This window comes from Ylistrum balloti, unplaced genomic scaffold (genome assembly GCF_031769215.1).
Source record: "Ylistrum balloti isolate Yb309-2 unplaced genomic scaffold, AGI_CSIRO_Ybal_v1 Utg370584, whole genome shotgun sequence".
Lineage (NCBI taxonomy): Eukaryota > Metazoa > Mollusca > Bivalvia > Pectinida > Pectinidae > Ylistrum > Ylistrum balloti.
In genome coordinates, this window is record NW_026782363.1 from 118,820 (window position 1) to 136,152 (window position 17,333).

At 34.5% G+C, this 17,333-nt stretch overlaps 2 protein-coding genes across 2 annotated transcripts; one reads left to right on the forward strand and one right to left on the reverse strand.

The window, feature by feature from the left end:
• Positions 1-404: 404 nt before the first annotated feature.
• LOC132556686 (DNA-directed RNA polymerases I and III subunit RPAC1-like) lies at positions 405-11,316 on the reverse strand. Its single transcript, XM_060221119.1, has 11 exons — positions 11,231-11,316; positions 9,958-10,029; positions 9,562-9,669; positions 7,144-7,276; positions 5,766-5,882; positions 5,291-5,340; positions 3,550-3,615; positions 3,141-3,207; positions 2,798-2,917; positions 2,023-2,139; positions 405-575 (listed from the first exon to the last, which is right to left on the reverse strand). The coding sequence occupies exons 1-11, from the start codon at positions 11,291-11,293 to the stop codon at positions 454-456; spliced, it is 1,035 nt and encodes a 344-aa protein (XP_060077102.1). The 5' UTR covers positions 11,294-11,316; the 3' UTR covers positions 405-453.
• A 139-nt stretch (positions 11,317-11,455) lies between these two features.
• On the forward strand, positions 11,456-16,891 carry LOC132556672 (AP-2 complex subunit sigma). Its single transcript, XM_060221106.1, has 4 exons — positions 11,456-11,484; positions 12,988-13,137; positions 13,595-13,768; positions 14,559-16,891. The coding sequence occupies exons 1-4, from the start codon at positions 11,482-11,484 to the stop codon at positions 14,658-14,660; spliced, it is 429 nt and encodes a 142-aa protein (XP_060077089.1). The 5' UTR covers positions 11,456-11,481; the 3' UTR covers positions 14,661-16,891.
• Positions 16,892-17,333: the final 442 nt, after the last annotated feature.

Here is a 17,333-nt window from a genome sequence, read left to right on the forward strand (position 1 = left end):
ACACAGTATTAGCATATTCAAGGTGAACTAATGTTTTGTATTGAAGTGAAAAATTATGTTCCCATAGAAAATGAAAAGAGCGTCTTATGACTGCAAACATTGAGTTAGCTTTCTTTACTTGGGTGCTTATGTGATCTTCGAATGTGAGAGATCTGTCGATAATCACGCCTATGTCTTTCTCCTTTTCCACTTCTTGTAAGGGTATATTTTCTATATAATATGTTCTATCATCACAAGGTCGACCTATATGCATGGATTTGTACTTTAATGGGTGAAATTTCAACAACCATTTATCGCTAAATATTGAAATTTGTTCATATCCTCCTGGAAGATATCGACATCCGATAAAAAATTTTGGACTAGACATTTTAATACTGTCTTTCAATGAGAACACAAACAAAGAATTCACTTTTTAATCTTTTAATTGCACATACATAAATCATTCTATTGACCCTATGTTGCCCCGGAGGTTTCTGTTAATTCTGTCAGAAATGTACGGCACTTGCCCATTAACACTCGCACAGCTTCCGTCACTAAGATGTCAGGTGGAAGTACTCCTGTTGATTCCACAGAAACTGTAGGACATAAACACCAAAACATTGTGAGAGAGGGGAGGAAACTGTAGGATATCAACACCAAAACATTGTGAGAGAGGTGAGGAAATTGTAGGACATAAACACCAAAACATTGTGAGAGAGGGGAGGAAACTCTTATAGAGTTTTTCTTGTCTAAGTCAACATCAGTTTTCTCCCTTAACATCATACTGGCTCTAGATAAGTTTTCTACCTTATCTAACATCACATAGACTCTAGATAAGTTTTAGCCCTTAACATCACATAGACTCCAGATATGTTTTCTACCTTATCTAACATCATATAGGCTCTAGATAAGTTGTCTAACTTACCTAACATTACATAGGCTCCAGATAAGTTTTCTACCTTATCTAACATCACATAGACTCTAGATAAGTTTTAGCCCTTAACATCACATAGACTCCAGATATGTTTTCTACCTTATCTAACATCATATAGGCTCTAGATAAGTTGTCTAACTTACCTAACATTACATAGGCTCCAGATAAGTTTTCTAACTTCCCTAACATCACATAGGCACTAGATAAGTTGTCTAATTTACCTAACATTACATAGGCTCCAGATAAGTTTTCTACCTTACCTAACATCACATAGGCTCTAGATAAGTTGTCTAATTTACCTAACATTACATAGGCTCCAGATAAGTTTTCTACCTTACCTAACATCACATAGGCTCTAGATAAGTTGTCTAACTTACCTAACATCACATAGGCTCTAGATAAGTTTTCTACCTTACCTGATATCACATAGGCACTAGATAAGTTTTCTACCTTACCTGATATCACATAGGCACTAGATAAGTTTTCTACCTTACCTGATATCACATAGGCTCTAGATAAGTTTTCTACCTTACCTGATATCACATAGGCACTAGATAAGTTTTCTACCTTACCTGATATCACATAGGCACTAGATAAGTTTTCTACCTTTCCTGATATCACATAGGCTCTAGATAAGTTGTCTAACTTACCTAACATCACATATGCACTAGATAAGTTTTCTACCTTATCTAACATCATATAGGCACTAGATAAGTTTTCTACCTTACCTGATATCACATAGGCTCCAGATAAGTTGTCTACCTTACCTAATATCACATAGGCTCCAGATATGTTGTCTACCTTAGCTAACACCACATAGGCTCCAGATATGTTGTCTACCTTAGCTAACATCACATAGGCTCAAGATAAGATAACTACAGCTGTCTACATCACACTTAGAACTACAACTCTCTATACCAAACCTAGACAGTTGACTATAGCTGTTGATACTAGTCCTGGACAATGAACTACAGCTTAAACACTCTCCTGAAAGTCAGACTGAACTGGTCTAACCAAACATATACAATGGACCACTACTGAAGGAGGGAGATAACACCTAATCAATCTTGTTATACCATTAATAATGAAATGTAATAATGGGGACTTACAGATAAAGTGATCTCTGACTCGTGACAGTCTGACCAGGTCCTTCAAATCCTCATGGCGGAATACTTCCCTGCTGCATGTGTCATGTCGAGCAGACTTTACATATGCTGTGTTGTGACCTATGGATGTACCAGATAGGTATCATTGGTAATTAACTGTTTGCTTATTCTGTTCAATTTCTATTGAGAGTTTACCCAATATTTTTCTTTCTGTCATAAATGTAGATTTATACGGATAAATTTCTCAAACAAATTTCCTGCTGTAAGTCTGTGCGAAAAAATAGGCAATATATATTATCAGCATTTATGAGCCTTTGTGATTGGCAGGAATAATGCTGTTTTGTTAGTAACTTTGTGATGTCACAGAATGTCAGTTGTCAACTGTGATGTCACAGAATGTCAGCTGTTGACTGTGATGTCACAGAATGTCAGTTGTCAACTGTGAAGTCACAGAATGTCAGTTGTCAGCTGTGTTGTCACAGAATGTCAGCTGTTGACTGTGATGTCACAAAATGTCAGCTGTTGACTGTGAAGTCACAGAATGTCAGTTGTCAGCTGTGATGTCACATAATGTCTGTTGTCAACTGTGATGTCACATAATGTCAGTTGTCAACTGTGATGTCACATAATGTCAGTGGTCAACTGTGATGTCACAGAATGCTAGCTGTTGACTATGATGTCACAGAATGTCAGCAGTAAGTTTGACACGAGAAATGGAACTTAATATAAGGAGACGTAAACCTAGATAAAGCAAGACATAGTTTATAGGTGTACCCACCATTCACGTTTCTTATTTCTATCACACCCGGAGAAAAACATTTCTTCAACTTTTCTGCCAAATGATCGACAACAGGTTGTAGTATGGTGATTTCTGGTAAAAGTCTGTAGGAGGCTGTAGCTGTGATGATAAGACAAAATCTAAAAGTTACATAACCATAAATCTTCATAGATTGCCATTCTCTAGAGAAATACTTTTTGGACATAGTTGATGAGAAACATATAATGTAATATGGAATTGACTACTGACCAAAAAATCATGATGTTTCTGATGAGTTCTGGCAGACTAAGTTAGTGGTATGTAACTGGTCCTTACAGAAAGTGTTTTCTTCAAACATACTTACCAACAGGAGAAAATTTGGCGTGGTCCTTTCCAAGTCCTTTTACACACTGTAGTTTTAAATCCAGCTCCTATAAAATTGTAATTAATTCTTAATCTGTATGTTTTCAATGCTCTATGCTTTTATTGATTGTTGTAACTGTGGCCATTCTCCACCATACTCCACTTGTTCTACTAGTAATTAGTCTATTGTATTATATGTTATCCTGGTTATTACCAAACCAACCGGTCTTTGTAATTGACCCTGATTATATCTATAAAAAGTGTCCTAATTTTGACACCTATCTTTCTGGACTAAAGCTTCTTTCAACTCCATTAAAACAGTGCTTGATCTACCTGTCTCACATAGCTTTCCTCTTGCTTCCTTAAATCTAATTCCTGCCCTACAAGGCCATGACGTTTTACAGACCTACCTGACCAGGTCGTAACTTGGCTATCAGGATATCGTCGTTTACCGGACGTATGTCACCCTCTTTGAACTGTAAGTAAAAGTTTAGCATTATGATCATACCTCTGCAGTTTAACTTTCACCTCTTTCATACTTTTACAAATCAGGCAAAAATTACAAGTGTGATAATCTTTAATATCATACAATAAACTCCATATATGGCGAGTTTACTACCAGACATCTGGTGTAATGAGATGAAAATAGATCCCCAGCAAAACCTAGTCTTTATCTTTATATTTTTGTTTCTGAAACAACAAGATTGTTCCTAACAAGATATCGTGAATTACCAGGTATGATTTTCTAGTCCTTGGACATGAAATCCAATCAATTTTACCTGTGATCAACCGAGATCAAAAGTAAGACAATCCAATTGGAAAGGGATTGAGATCAGAATATATCATAGCAACTGAATAGGGATTAACCTCTAGTACTTTAAGTACCATTGTGAAGAAATCAGACATCACAATGGCTGAATACAAAGAGATTTTTAACAGTCAAAAAACTCTGACAAACATTTATTCTCAGAAACTAAAAACACTTATATCGTTTGAATGCAGGCCGACTCTGAAAGTCGAAGTGGAGGAAGTTGCTGAAACATAGATACGTAACTTATTGTTCCTTTGAAGTGAAAGCTTTTACTAACGCAAACAAAAGTGTGACTCAAATATCATTAATCAACGCCAATCTATCATAAACCAAGGCACCACAAATCAGGGTGTCCCATTGCAGCAGGCGATAAATAAATCTAGACAATCATTTCATGTCTACATTTTCAGAGATAACTTTATGAAACAGACTTGATCTGCAAGCATAGCATAAACTCTCTTATTTATACAGTGTACCTATATTAGGAACCAATTCCTGACATCTTATTTCAATCAGTTTTTTTCCCCAGGATATAGGAGACAAGGCAGTATTAACATCGGCTGCTGCAATATCGACCTTTGACCCATGAGCTAGTCAATGAAATGTGACCTAGGGCTTAATATAATGACAATTATGTGAAGTCTAATAAAACTAGCAAGTTTTCCAGATTCTTGAAGACAAGACAGTATTAAACATTTGTATATAGCATTCAATCAACTGCTATAACCTTAACCTTTGACCTTGACACTTTAATAGGACCTTGCACTTGATGACAGGAATAAATCTTTGTTGGAGTTTCATCAAAACAAGTCTGGCAGATTTTCTAGAATGTTATGACACATATGCACATCAACACCTCTACTTAAACATGTCAGGCAGATTTACACACCAACACCCTAACTTAAACAAGTCAGGCAGATTTACACACCAACACCCTTACTTAAACAAGTCAGGTAGATTTACACACCAACACCCTTACTTAAACAAGTCAGACAGATTTACACACCAACACCTTTACTTAAACAAGTCAGACAGATTTACACACCAACACCTTTACTTAAACAAGTCAGGCAGATTTACACACCAACACCTTTACTTAAACAAGTCAGGCAGGTTTACACACCAACACCCTAGCTTAAACAAGTCAGGCAGGTTTACACACCAACACCCTAGCTTAAACAAGTCAGGCAGGTTTACACACCAACACCCTTACTTAAACAAGACAAACGGCAGTGATACTTCTACTTCGAATTAAGGGGACAAATTTTACTATAATTTTGGTTTAGTAATTTGTCAATGAAAAAGGAGCCAGTTCTTCCAGGTATAAAAAGAAAACTTACGATTTCAGCTTGCTTCCCAACCGGAATCCATTTGAAATGTTTTGTTGTGACTAAGAAAAGAAAAGTCAGGAATATTTTCATTGATTGTTTGAAGCTAGAAATTCATGACTGATTTTGCAATTTAAAATCAACAGAAAATTTCACATAATTTTCACAAAACCTGAAGTATTGCTCCCAAAAATCTACCAATGTAAATTAGAGCCCTAAATTCTGTATTCACCTTTCATATGATTTTATTCCACAATACATTTATGCAGATTAAAAAGCATCTTATCTATATATAATCCTTCTTTATGTTTCCCAAGAAACCGATACTAATACAAACTATGTTAAAACAATTGTTAATATAGCACTGAAATAATGATGGTTATACAAGCAAATTCTTTCACTTAAGGCAGGAGACAAAGTAAACAGTAGTCTGTGTGGTGTATCTAACTGTTGTTGGCAGCTAACCGTATCCCACAGCTGACCTTACCTTTGTGGTCTTTGTAGAGTTCATCTGGGTCAGTTGTGTCCTTTGCATGGCTATTTTTAGTACACTTAACCTTTAGTTGGAACTCTATCGTGTCTTCTGCTGTTCCTTCAGAATCACCTGTTAAAAAAAAGGGTAAGCATCTTACACTAACAATGATGTTTAGTACAGGAAAAGAAATCACCTTTATATATGTGTATATGAAGGTTCAAGACATGGTCATGATAAGATCTTCTTGTGATCATTATGGTGGATAAGTGTGATTGGAGAGGTAATAGCTGATCATGCCTAGTCAAGTGTGACTCTGATATCTGCACATTTTTCAGTGTAGTGCACTGTTATAGGCCACTGAAAGTTTGTAGTAGTGAGCTATTATATTCCTGTTGAATATTTTCTTGTGTTTAAACGGACGGGTTAAGATTTCAACATTGATGATCAGCTATTATCACTGGCTGCTGACAACCTATCAATTACTAGCTTTATCCAATTATCTGTTGTCTTTTTTTTAACTTAAGTACCTTACACAGTAGTGACCAATAACATTTCATTAGTTTATAGTTCGTATAGAACACTGCACATTATCATATCTCAAATACAAAGTGTATGATTTAAACTGAGGAGTCCTACTGATACTAAGAGTTGAGGGTACTCATGGTCACCTCTCTAGCCTTGGCTAGTGGGGATTTCTCTTTAATCTATTGGTGGAGTGTCTGGTTAGAGACCAAATGTCACTATAGCCTCACCAGAATCATTAATATTGATCAAGGTAAAAACCATGAAGAAGAATTAAAGCTATAAGCTTAATTCATACCCTAGCAGCTTGGAGCTGTGCTTTTCATTACTCCTTCCAATTGCATCTGTCTATATTAATTCTATCTAAAATCCATGAACATCTAAACATTTTCAATTTAAGTCAAAATATGGACTTAGATATTACAGAAGTCTGTTGTGGCATTGAAAAGGAAACTAAAATTCAAACTTGTGTTTTAGAATTATGTCAGAAATCAGTTACTTTTTCATATATGTATGATCATCTATGTAACACTAGTATCTTCCATAGAGTAATTAAAAAGATTTTAAAATACTTTTAGTTGTGTAATATTACGACCTTATAGCAAACTATGTATCTAATGTATAAGAAACTTCAAAAGTGTGGATAAAGGGAGATAAATTGAACAGTGTAATGACATGAGTATTCTTCCAGAGAAGTGTAGTAATATCTTTTTGTGGTGTATTGATATCCTTTCTGCAAAAGTATATGTGTGTTATTGGGATTTTTGTGATAAAAACTTCTGTCCAGACTAAGTGATCACTATTGATGCCGAGTGTCCTACAGATGCACAGTGTCTAAAAACTGTGTGTAAAAGTATACAATACCCACCATCAGATCTGTACTCAAACAAGCGAGGATCTGCTTTGATAGGAATGAGCCCTAGTCTGTGCGACAGTACTTCATCCTGTATTATTGATGTGTTGTTGTAGATGTATACTTTCTCTATTGCCATGGTTGGCACCTAGGATGAATTAAAAGACATCTAGTTAGTACTAGTAAACAATGTTAACTAATCAAAAGCCATCTACTTAGTTCAGGTCAACATTATTATACAACCAATCAAAAGACACCTAGTCAGTACAGGTTGACATTATTATACAGCCAATCAAAAGTCATCTAGTCCGCACCAGTCAACATTATCATACAACCCATCAAAAGATATCTAGTCAGTATTGGTAAACCTTGTCATACAACCAATCAAAAGACATCTAGTCAATGCTGGTCGACAATGTTGTACAAATATTATAATTTTAATTTCAAATAATGAAATTATAGGAATTCAACCACAATTTGCTAACATATTTATGGCAATGCAGTTTTACATTTGTTTGACGATTAAATTTGGTTTCTTTTATTTTTTTTTTTCTTAATTTCCTGGTATTGTTTTACATATTGAATTTAATCTTAAAGAGGAAATAAGTTGAAAGAAATAGGTAGCATTGAAAATGAAAATGAACATTTGTTACCACAAAAAGTGAACGTTAAGCATGACATTATCCCCATGCCCCGCTGTTTAAAAGAATGACACACAATTATATATATATGTATGTATACATATACATATGTATGTTTATATAACTATAATTAGTATTAACTTCATTCCACCATTGATACTAATATTTTGATGTAGACCATCTTTTACTACTTCCTGAACATAGGTTTGGCATCATTGGCAAATAAAATAACAACATAATCAAGTACCTTTGTTACACAAATTATTGGGGGAAACATATAAATATGAGGGTTTTCTGAGTAATTGTAAAGCTTGACCGATGATTAATGCTGTTTTTTGGTAGACAACAGAAAAAGTAAAATACCCAAAATAAGAACTTTTCCAGTAGCAAAATGCACCAAGAAGGCGCTAGTTTGTACAAAGTTTCAGAAAGTTCTAGAAAAATTATGTTGCCCTCCATGATGATCAGTCAACAAAATTTCAAATACATATCTTGAAGTTTTCAAAATTCTACTCCTGAAACAGCAAAATTTGTAGTTTTGCCAATCTATTTCCATGGTACAAATACAGATTTTGATTTAAATATGGAAACAAGAAATTCAGCATTTTATCTCTTTTGCTTTTAATTACTTTCTAAAACTACCCTGTCAAAATATCCTCCCTTGAAAGCAAATTAACTTGAAAAAATTGGAATGAACCTTCAATCTTTAAAAAGTTTCTAAAAAGCTTAATTTTTTTGTAAGAAACAGCATATCATTATTGTGTACATATGAGGTAATGAGCTTGTTACTAAAAACCCACGTAATGTCCGCATCTGTGTAATGTCCGCACCCCTTTTTTGACACAAAAATCTGGGGGAAAAAACCCACCTTCCATGTAATGCCCGTGGGTAAAAAATGCAAATTGAAGCTGCCGATTTCATTTCACGTAAGCTAATGTCGTAATGGCCAAGAGCATGTCGCATTGTGTATAACGTACAGGTACCATTCAAGAATTCACTTAATTGTTTATAACTGTGGACAGACGGCGCCACTGACCCTACTGACACACCATCAGACGACGAGAACGCCATTCTTGTAATATTCTTGTACATGTTATTTATTGTTATTTTGTAAATAAAATGTAGAATGAAAATGTTGTGTTATTTTGTATATGCTCATGGGTATGCTTTTTCAATGGGGAAAGGGGAATAACTCTAACTTTATTCATGTGACAAAGTCAAACAAAATGGCTTCCTATTACGAAGGAATACACAATACGAACCTGTAACGAGAAAATGGAAGGAATTAACCATGGAAACTATAATAAATAATCATAAATAATCATGTTTGGTTGAGGAAACATAAGAAAAACCATAGAACAATAATATCAGGTATGCTTGGCTTTTAAGAACACAATTCAAGGAGATATATGAATTGTCGGAAGGAAAAAAGTGTCATTTCCTCTATATCTCTGTAATGTCCGCACCCCCTTTTTTGGATTGATTTTCGGTGAAAAAAAGCGCAGACATTACGTGGGTTTTTACGGTACACTGAATATGAAAGGTCTTCTTTGTTGATGACTTATAGAGTAATGTTGAAGATAAACCACTTACATAGCAAGTCTACCAGATAAATCTGGATCTGGTTTTATAAATGAAATACCTCAGCAAGAATTCAATAATTAACAAAAAAAAAAGTTTCAAAGGGAAATGAGGTTTTTATGAGGTTTTTATGTCATTCTTCTGTCACAAAATTAAGTAAAATCAGGTTTCAATACATACAAATTCAATCAACTGTAATATATATTCTTACTTCTGACAAAAGAATTCTGCGGAATGCATTTGCAATAGCAGCGTCAATGCCAACCATGTCAAATTCTAGTTCATCATCTCCCATCTTCACCACATCAACACGAAAATTCTGTTTCAAAATAAAAATGATGAATAGATTATAGTGCTGAATGTTCATTGTATGTTCAGTTCTAAGAAAAAAACACTACTTTATGAGGTCAACAGACAAAATCAAGATAATTTAGCTTTATGTGGAACCGTCTCTTACTTGTGTGTCTGTCTACATTATGTTTAATGCATTTTGACTGTTTGATTGCTCTGAGGTATATATTGATTTTAAACCATTATTTTAAACAGACTTGAACCTTGTAAAACTTCTATTGATTTAATCTTTCGTTAGTGATTAACTGAAAAAAACCTTTTCAAATTTCCTTTGGCTCCAGGCATCATCATATCCCTCGTAAGCTCCAGGGTAATCTGTGCTGTTTACCTAACATGTCAAATATAACATTGTAATTAACACAAATGAAAAAAATAACACACACATCCTCCTCATCACACAAACAAGTGATAGTAATTTGTATGTAATAATTAAGAACTGAAATGCACATTTATAACTTCATGATCTATACCTGGTGCCATGTATTCAAGGAAGTCATTTTCTGTTGAAACACTGTTTTTGCTTTTCATCAGACAGTGTGTGCAGGCTGCCTGTGGTCTACCCAAATGTTTACTTATATACTCTATCTGTATATCAGTCATGCAGACTGCCTGTGGTCTACCCAAATTTTTACCTATATACTCTATCTGTATATCAGTGCATGCAGACATCCTGTGGTCTACCCAAATGTTTACTTCATTTGTTTAACAGTGCATGCAGACTGCCTGTGGTCTACCCAAATTTTTACTTAAAGTAAAACCTGGTGAAAAAATAGAAGACTGGTTTTCTAGATTGCAGTAAAATAGAAAAAAAAACTATATTCAATAATACACACAAGTTTAAAAAAATATTTTCATCATTTGAAAAAAATCTCAAAGCATGAACAGGTTTCGACAACATTTAAGACCAGTCCAATTACCACTGGTATTTTATCACCATTACGTTAAAGCTGGTTTCTTCAACATATGATAGCAAGCTTAGCTTAAGTGGCCCTGCAAATCTTTTAAAGTAAGCCCCCAAAGATCATGCCTGGTCCAAATTTTGAAACAACATTTATGTGTTTCTATTTTAGAATGACCCTGCATTTCAGTTACCAATGTGAGGGGTTGTGCCCAACCTGTATAACGCCAACTAAGATCTTGACAACACAACATATAAACAAGCATCCAAACGTCAAAGTCACAATGATTGCATGACTGATCACTTGCTATAGCGCACCATTTTATCTTCTTTCTTGAAGCACTAGCCATAGCCATTTAACCAACATTTCTGCGCGACAATTTTTGCTTGATGATTTCATCAACATGACGCCCATTTGCATTGAAAGCTTCGTTCTTTCCAGGCACCGACTGACTCATATCAAAGATACATATACAAAATATATTTATGAATTTGTTTAGTTGCAGTTAGTCTTCGTATCAGAGAGCTCTATCGCCATTCGTGATGTGCTTTTTAACCCGAACACCCCACCTAAGTTGCTGGATATTTCTTTTTAGACAAAATGTAAAAGACAACTGCTGCTGACAATTACATTTTCCAATCCGTGCTCTAGGAGTGTCACTCTTGTCCTCGCATCATGTATTCGGTCTTCCATGTTCTCTCTTGACAAACGCACGTTGTTTTGATATTTCCTGGGTCAAATGGATGCTTCGTTGAAGTAAAGTTTATTTACTTATAGTAAAAACATTCTAACCACCGCGATGATTGTCAGATCCGGATATATCGTTTACGCATGTACGAAAAGGGGAGGGTTCAGAGTTCCGGTAATCGACCGAAAGGAAAATGGTAAGAACTTATACTGTTTGCCTGTTTTGCAGTAATTTCATCGGTTTTCTTCGAAAATGGTACAACACAATGTTCAGAGATACATTAAAAATGCAAGCATTAGCACTGCATTTTAAATGATCGCATATTTTCCCGGAACAACCGGCATGCTCACTTGAGTTGCTGTTGATAAGTTATGCTTTGCTATTTCAGTATCATGATATACGGATGTACCATAATTCTAAATTATTTGATATGTTTGTCAGAAAGAAACGTGGCTGGCTCTATACTAGTATCTGATGCCAAACAATACCATTCGATTAATATGGGTATCACATACGTATATTTCGAAACGTAGCAGTTTCTTTCATCTCGGAATAATTATAACTTTACAAGGTTTGACACATTCCCTCATCACGGTGCTGTAATAACCCTGCATTTGAGGGGTAATTACTGCAGTGCTTTGACTAATCAGTTAGTTACTCAAATGGAGTTTCATTCTTAAATAGAAAAACAAAATTCTTTTAAAAGTTTGCAACAAAATAAGGTGTCATGTTAAAAAGATGACATGATAGCCAATGTGACAATGTATAAATGCGTAGGAAATGTTATTTTGCGTTAACATAAAAATTTATAACACTCACTTTGTTCTCCATTGACTTCAGTATATAGTGTTGCATTGATTATTGGGCAAAATAAAAAATATGACACCCTTTTCAGTTGCAAATTTTAAAAAGAACTTTTAAGCGTTTCTGTGTGAGTAACTAATTGATCATTCAATGTGGTAACCATCCCTCAAATGCAGTAGTATTATCCATATGACGAGCTGTGCCCAACCTGTTCATGTTTGTCTTTTGGAGAACAAATTAATACATCAGATTCAGGAAATTTACATCTTCCCCAATCGGTAAAATGTACAGATATTACATGAGTCAGGTAGTGCCTGGAAAACCTAAGTTTACATGAAATTCTTGGTTGACAGTATCCAGAAAATAAAACACCAATAAATTTGATAGACTGGTTAGTACTTCAAGAAAGGAGGAAAATATATGCACTGCAGCAAGTGATTGATTGCGCAGTTATTGTGACATTTACATTTTAGGTGCTTGTGCATATGTTGTGATGTTATGGTATGGTTAGTCTTGTGCACCAAATCTTTCAGAGTGCATTTTGGTACCACAATATTGTGACTGTTATGGAACTCGGGTAGAGATTCGTTATGCACTGTATACATGGAGGAATAAAGAAATTTGAATTATGCCAATTTCATTCATCTTTATGTCAAGTAAAAACAAAAGAAGTCCAACAAATTCAGGAAAGTGAAAATAGTATTTTTCATCAACATTAGCTACAGGTTAAGTTCAGAACATCAGTATTTCATGTATTTCACATCTGGAAGAATTTTTCTTAGGTGGATCAAGTCCTCGAATCTCATCCTGGTAATCATATTAAACCAGGTAATACATGCAGAGTGACTTGCGTTTTTGGTGGATGGAAGTTATTTGTTATATGTTTTACTTGCAGATAAAGTTTATACTGATACAGAACAGGGCAGGCAAGACTCGCCTCGCCAAGTGGTATATGCACTTTGATGATGATGAGAAGCAGAAACTCATAGAGGAAGTACACGCTGTGGTCACTGTGAGAGATGCAAAACATACCAACTTTGTTGAGGTATAAATTCATCACAAAAACTCCAGTTTTACTGGGGCATTGATAATCAATCTCCATGACATTTTTAAGGATTTTGGTCATGCTGTGCTTCACACTCATTGTATATCTCTTCACAGTTTGGTATCTCTGAAAATTGTTTTGTAACAATAATCACATTCAATACTATACTGTAAGGAGTTACTTTTGTGCCCAAATTGGCTGCTTCAACTTAGACATACACTATATGACTTTTGTTGTAGCATTAGTGAACATTGTCACTATGCTGACTATGATCATGGATAGAAACATTGATTTAATAACAAGTTAACAAGAATTACTGCGATGATATCTGTTTCATACAATTTGCACAAAAGTGATTTTCTAACTAGGAGGTATGAATGACAAAATCAAAGTTTGATATACTTTCAGATCTCAATATTGATGTTATGCTTACAGACTTAACTTGTTTGTTTTTCAGTTCCGAAATTTCAAGATAGTGTACAGAAGATATGCTGGTCTATACTTCTGCATATGTGTGGATGTCAGTGACAACAACTTAATGTATCTAGAAGCTATTCACAATTTTGTGGAAGTTTTAAATGAATACTTCCACAATGTCTGTGAATTAGATCTAGTGTTTAATTTCTATAAGGTAGGTAAAAAGCCTGGGAGCTTGGTTTTTGTAAAACATAAATTAAAATTCTCATGGTGACCTATTCAAATACCCTTCATCAGGCATCGCGCATCTGTAAACAATTTAACACTGTCAACTTCTTCTCTAAAACCCCTGATCCAATTTCAATGAAATTTTGCAGAAATCTTCCTTTGCCTAAGATGAACCAAAATTGTGAATTATACAGTCCCCACCCCCAGGGGCCTGAGGGGCAGATCCAAAAGGGGCCAAATTGACACAGCTTTCAAAAAATCTTCTTCTCAAGACCCAGATATGGTAGAATCAAATACTCTTCATGAATGGAAGCATCTTAGGTGCTTTACCAAGAAACACCAGGGTCTCGCATATCCCCGTGGGGAGGGGGTAAAGTTTACTATAGTTTATATAGGAAAACTAGATTTTTGAGCACAATTTGTTAAATTTCTATTGGAAATATTTCAGACTTAGTTAGAATTATGAGTGAAGGATGAAGGCTTGATGGTATGCCAATTTTGATCCTGATTGACCCACAGGGGCTGATGGATGGGGTCAAAAGGGGTCAAATTGACTCAGATTTCAAAAATCTTCTCAGGACCAAGATATGGTAGAATCAAATACTCTTCATGAATTGAAGCATCTTAAAGTGCTTTAATTACCAAAATGAGCCTTAAATTTCTTCCTGGGGAGGGATTTTTTTTTGTGGATTTTACTGTAATTTTCATAGAAAAATGGTATTTTTGAGCATAACGTTATTTCCCACTGGAGTATTTCTATTTATTTATATTCACAGGTCTACAGTGTTGTGGATGAAATGTTCCTTGCAGGAGAAATTCGAGAAACAAGTCAGACGAAAGTGTTAAAACAGCTTCTGATGTTGTCTTCATTGGAATGATAAAACTATAATGACTTAGTATTATCAGGTATCATTGTCATCTTGCATTAGTGACCTTCACAATTCTTGATGGGAAGAATTTTGGTTTGTATATAAAAAAAGTGCTCACCTTTTTTTATCAGAAGTAATTAGTATTCTATTGATGGATCCAGGTTTTTTACCCAACTGTTAAACTGAAGGCAGATTTACTACCATTTGGTCCACGGATGAGTAACAGACAGCTGTGTACACAGGATTCCCTATCAGGACATTTGTATCATATGAAACTGTTCAACTTTTACTATCGAAACATAGAGTTATTGTTATTATGATGTAAAATTTCAGCCAACTCTATATGTCCTTGTAGTTTACAGCCCAAAAAGTAAGTACATTATATATGTACACTGTATATAGTTTTTGAAAAATTACACTCATGGAGGAGCCCTTAACAAATCAACAAATACTAGTATATTAAACAGTGTTAGTGTGTACGTATGGCATTAGTGTAAACTTCGGCCTGATGGTGTTTCTGTTTAAGTGCTTCATGTGTTGATGTATTTTTGTTAGTGACTGAATTTCCTCATTTGTATGTAAATGTCAATTGTATTAAAGCATTCCAGTAGCATGTCATGGAACGTAAGGTTGTTTTGTCTGGAATCAACAGTACTGTCAAGTCATTTGTGATTGTAGAAAGTGACAGTGTTTGTATCATACCATTACTCATTACATTAACAAGGTGAAGGTCAGGTCCATTTTAAAGGCTGTTTTCAAATGCTAAGGAAGTGATATTGCTATTTTGAGCATACATTAGCAAAATTATACAAATATGTGTAATGATGTTTGCTTTCTTTGGTACCACCAAAAACATACTCTTATTCTTGTTTCCAATTCTTGCAAAAGAATTTGGAAGCATTTTGCTACTCAGTAATGAATTTAACAGCGTAGTTAACAATTCTTCAACACTAAGCTTCTTATCTTTGTTATCAATTGAATTTTTTCCGAATTTCATTTTAATTTTCTTGAAGAGAAAATCATTTCATGAAAGAAATTACATATATTTTATATGTTGCTAAATTATCATTATTTTAAAAGACTTGTGACACTGAGTGTTGATGGAAAAAGAAATTAATAAGTAGACTTTTAATATGAAAAGAATTTCTTTTAAAAAGGAAACATCTGTCACATTTATTTTGCTTGCACATTTAAATTGGTAAATTAGAATTATTAAGAAAAATGGACAAATTTTACTGTTATGTGGATTAAAATGGAAAGGAACCTAGAACTTGGTTTTTACGGCTACTGAGCTCCGTAAGTAATTGTTTTTAATGACAATGCTGATAAGCATTATCTTGTAGGGTATTTTTCTTTCCTGTTTTTGTAGAATCTCTGCTCTTTGTACATCTCACATAGATAACATTTCCTGACTTGAGAGGTAGAAGTCACCATGATGAGGCATTGTTACTATGTACTCCATAGAGATACAACCAGATATTTGTAAAATTGGTCAGTACATCCTTTTCTTTTGCTGTGTCAAAATGACAATTCACTTGTAGATGGTAATATATATAGCTTAGCAATTTAGGCTATATCCCATTTTTACTGTCTAGACTCAAAACACCACACTTATTTCCAACCAAAACACACATTTTGTAGCTATCGTCATTTACAAGTAATGGATGGAAAGACACAGGCATTTTTATTGGTGTAATGGTCAGAGGAAATACATTAGTTTGATAAGCTTATAGTTTGCTAGAAAGAAATTAGTTCTGGTAACTTGTATATGAAAAATTGGCAATTTGCACATGAAAAAATGCCATGGATAATGCAGTTTTGAAATCAGTGGTAACAGCCGGTAGTATTACAGGTAATAAAGAGATTCTACTTTAGGTTCAACCATTTACATATATCTGTTAAAACCTGTGTAAAAAGTCACCAGAAACTTAATATTCTTGGGTGATATAACAATAAGATTCATTTATGTGGGGAGTCATTTTCTTGTGTTCTGTATTTGTCGATAAACTGTTATCATGACTTTTCTTAACTTTTCGAATGTTCAGAAAGCTGGTAACTGTACCTGGCTTTCATTAGTAATTCAATCGAGTAAAGCCAGTTTGTGTCAGAAAACCACAGTGAATTCTGAGGAAAGTGTTTATATAGCTGTATGTATTTATATAGATATGTAGAATCTATTGTTACTACCAAGTACCAACACAATGTGCAATTATTTAAGAACAATAAAATATGTACAAACATGAAGTGTTAGCTGTTGTGGTATGATAGAGGTTCTCCTGCTAAGCCAATAGAAAATTAACGTATTTGTGTATGTAAACTTCATTCTCATTTCCCAGTTTTTTGCTCCGAAATCTCACACATTTTGATTCTGCTTCTTTTTTTAGGTCACCTGAGACATGGTGACCTATTCCGATACCCTTCATCGTGCATCTGTAAACAATCGAACACTTTCGACTTCTTCTCCAAAACCCCTGATCCAATTTTAATGAAATTATGCAGAAACCTTCCCTGTCCCAAGATTAACCAAAATTGAGAATTATACAGTCCACACCCCCAGAAGTCAAAAGGGGTAAAATTGACTCGGATTTCAAAACTGAATGGAAGCATCTTAAGGTGCTTTAATTACCAAAATGAGTCTCACATTTCTTCCTGGGGAGAAATATTTTCTCTAGACTTTACCGT

Excerpts from the sequence above, each read along its gene's own strand:
- LOC132556686 (XM_060221119.1), bottom strand. The coding sequence starts at position 11,293 with ATGGAAGACCGAATACATGATGCGAGGACAAGAGTGACACTCCTAGAG. Across the intron at positions 9,670-9,957 it reads GCCAAAGGAAATTTGAAAAG|AATTTTCGTGTTGATGTGGT; the intron begins GTTTTTTTCAGT and ends ATTTTGAAACAG. Across the intron at positions 3,208-3,549 it reads CCAAGTTACGACCTGGTCAG|GAGCTGGATTTAAAACTACA; the intron begins GTAGGTCTGTAA and ends ACAATTTTATAG.
- LOC132556672 (XM_060221106.1), top strand. Across the intron at positions 13,138-13,594 it reads AACATACCAACTTTGTTGAG|TTCCGAAATTTCAAGATAGT; the intron begins GTATAAATTCAT and ends TTTGTTTTTCAG. Across the intron at positions 13,769-14,558 it reads TAGTGTTTAATTTCTATAAG|GTCTACAGTGTTGTGGATGA; the intron begins GTAGGTAAAAAG and ends TTATATTCACAG.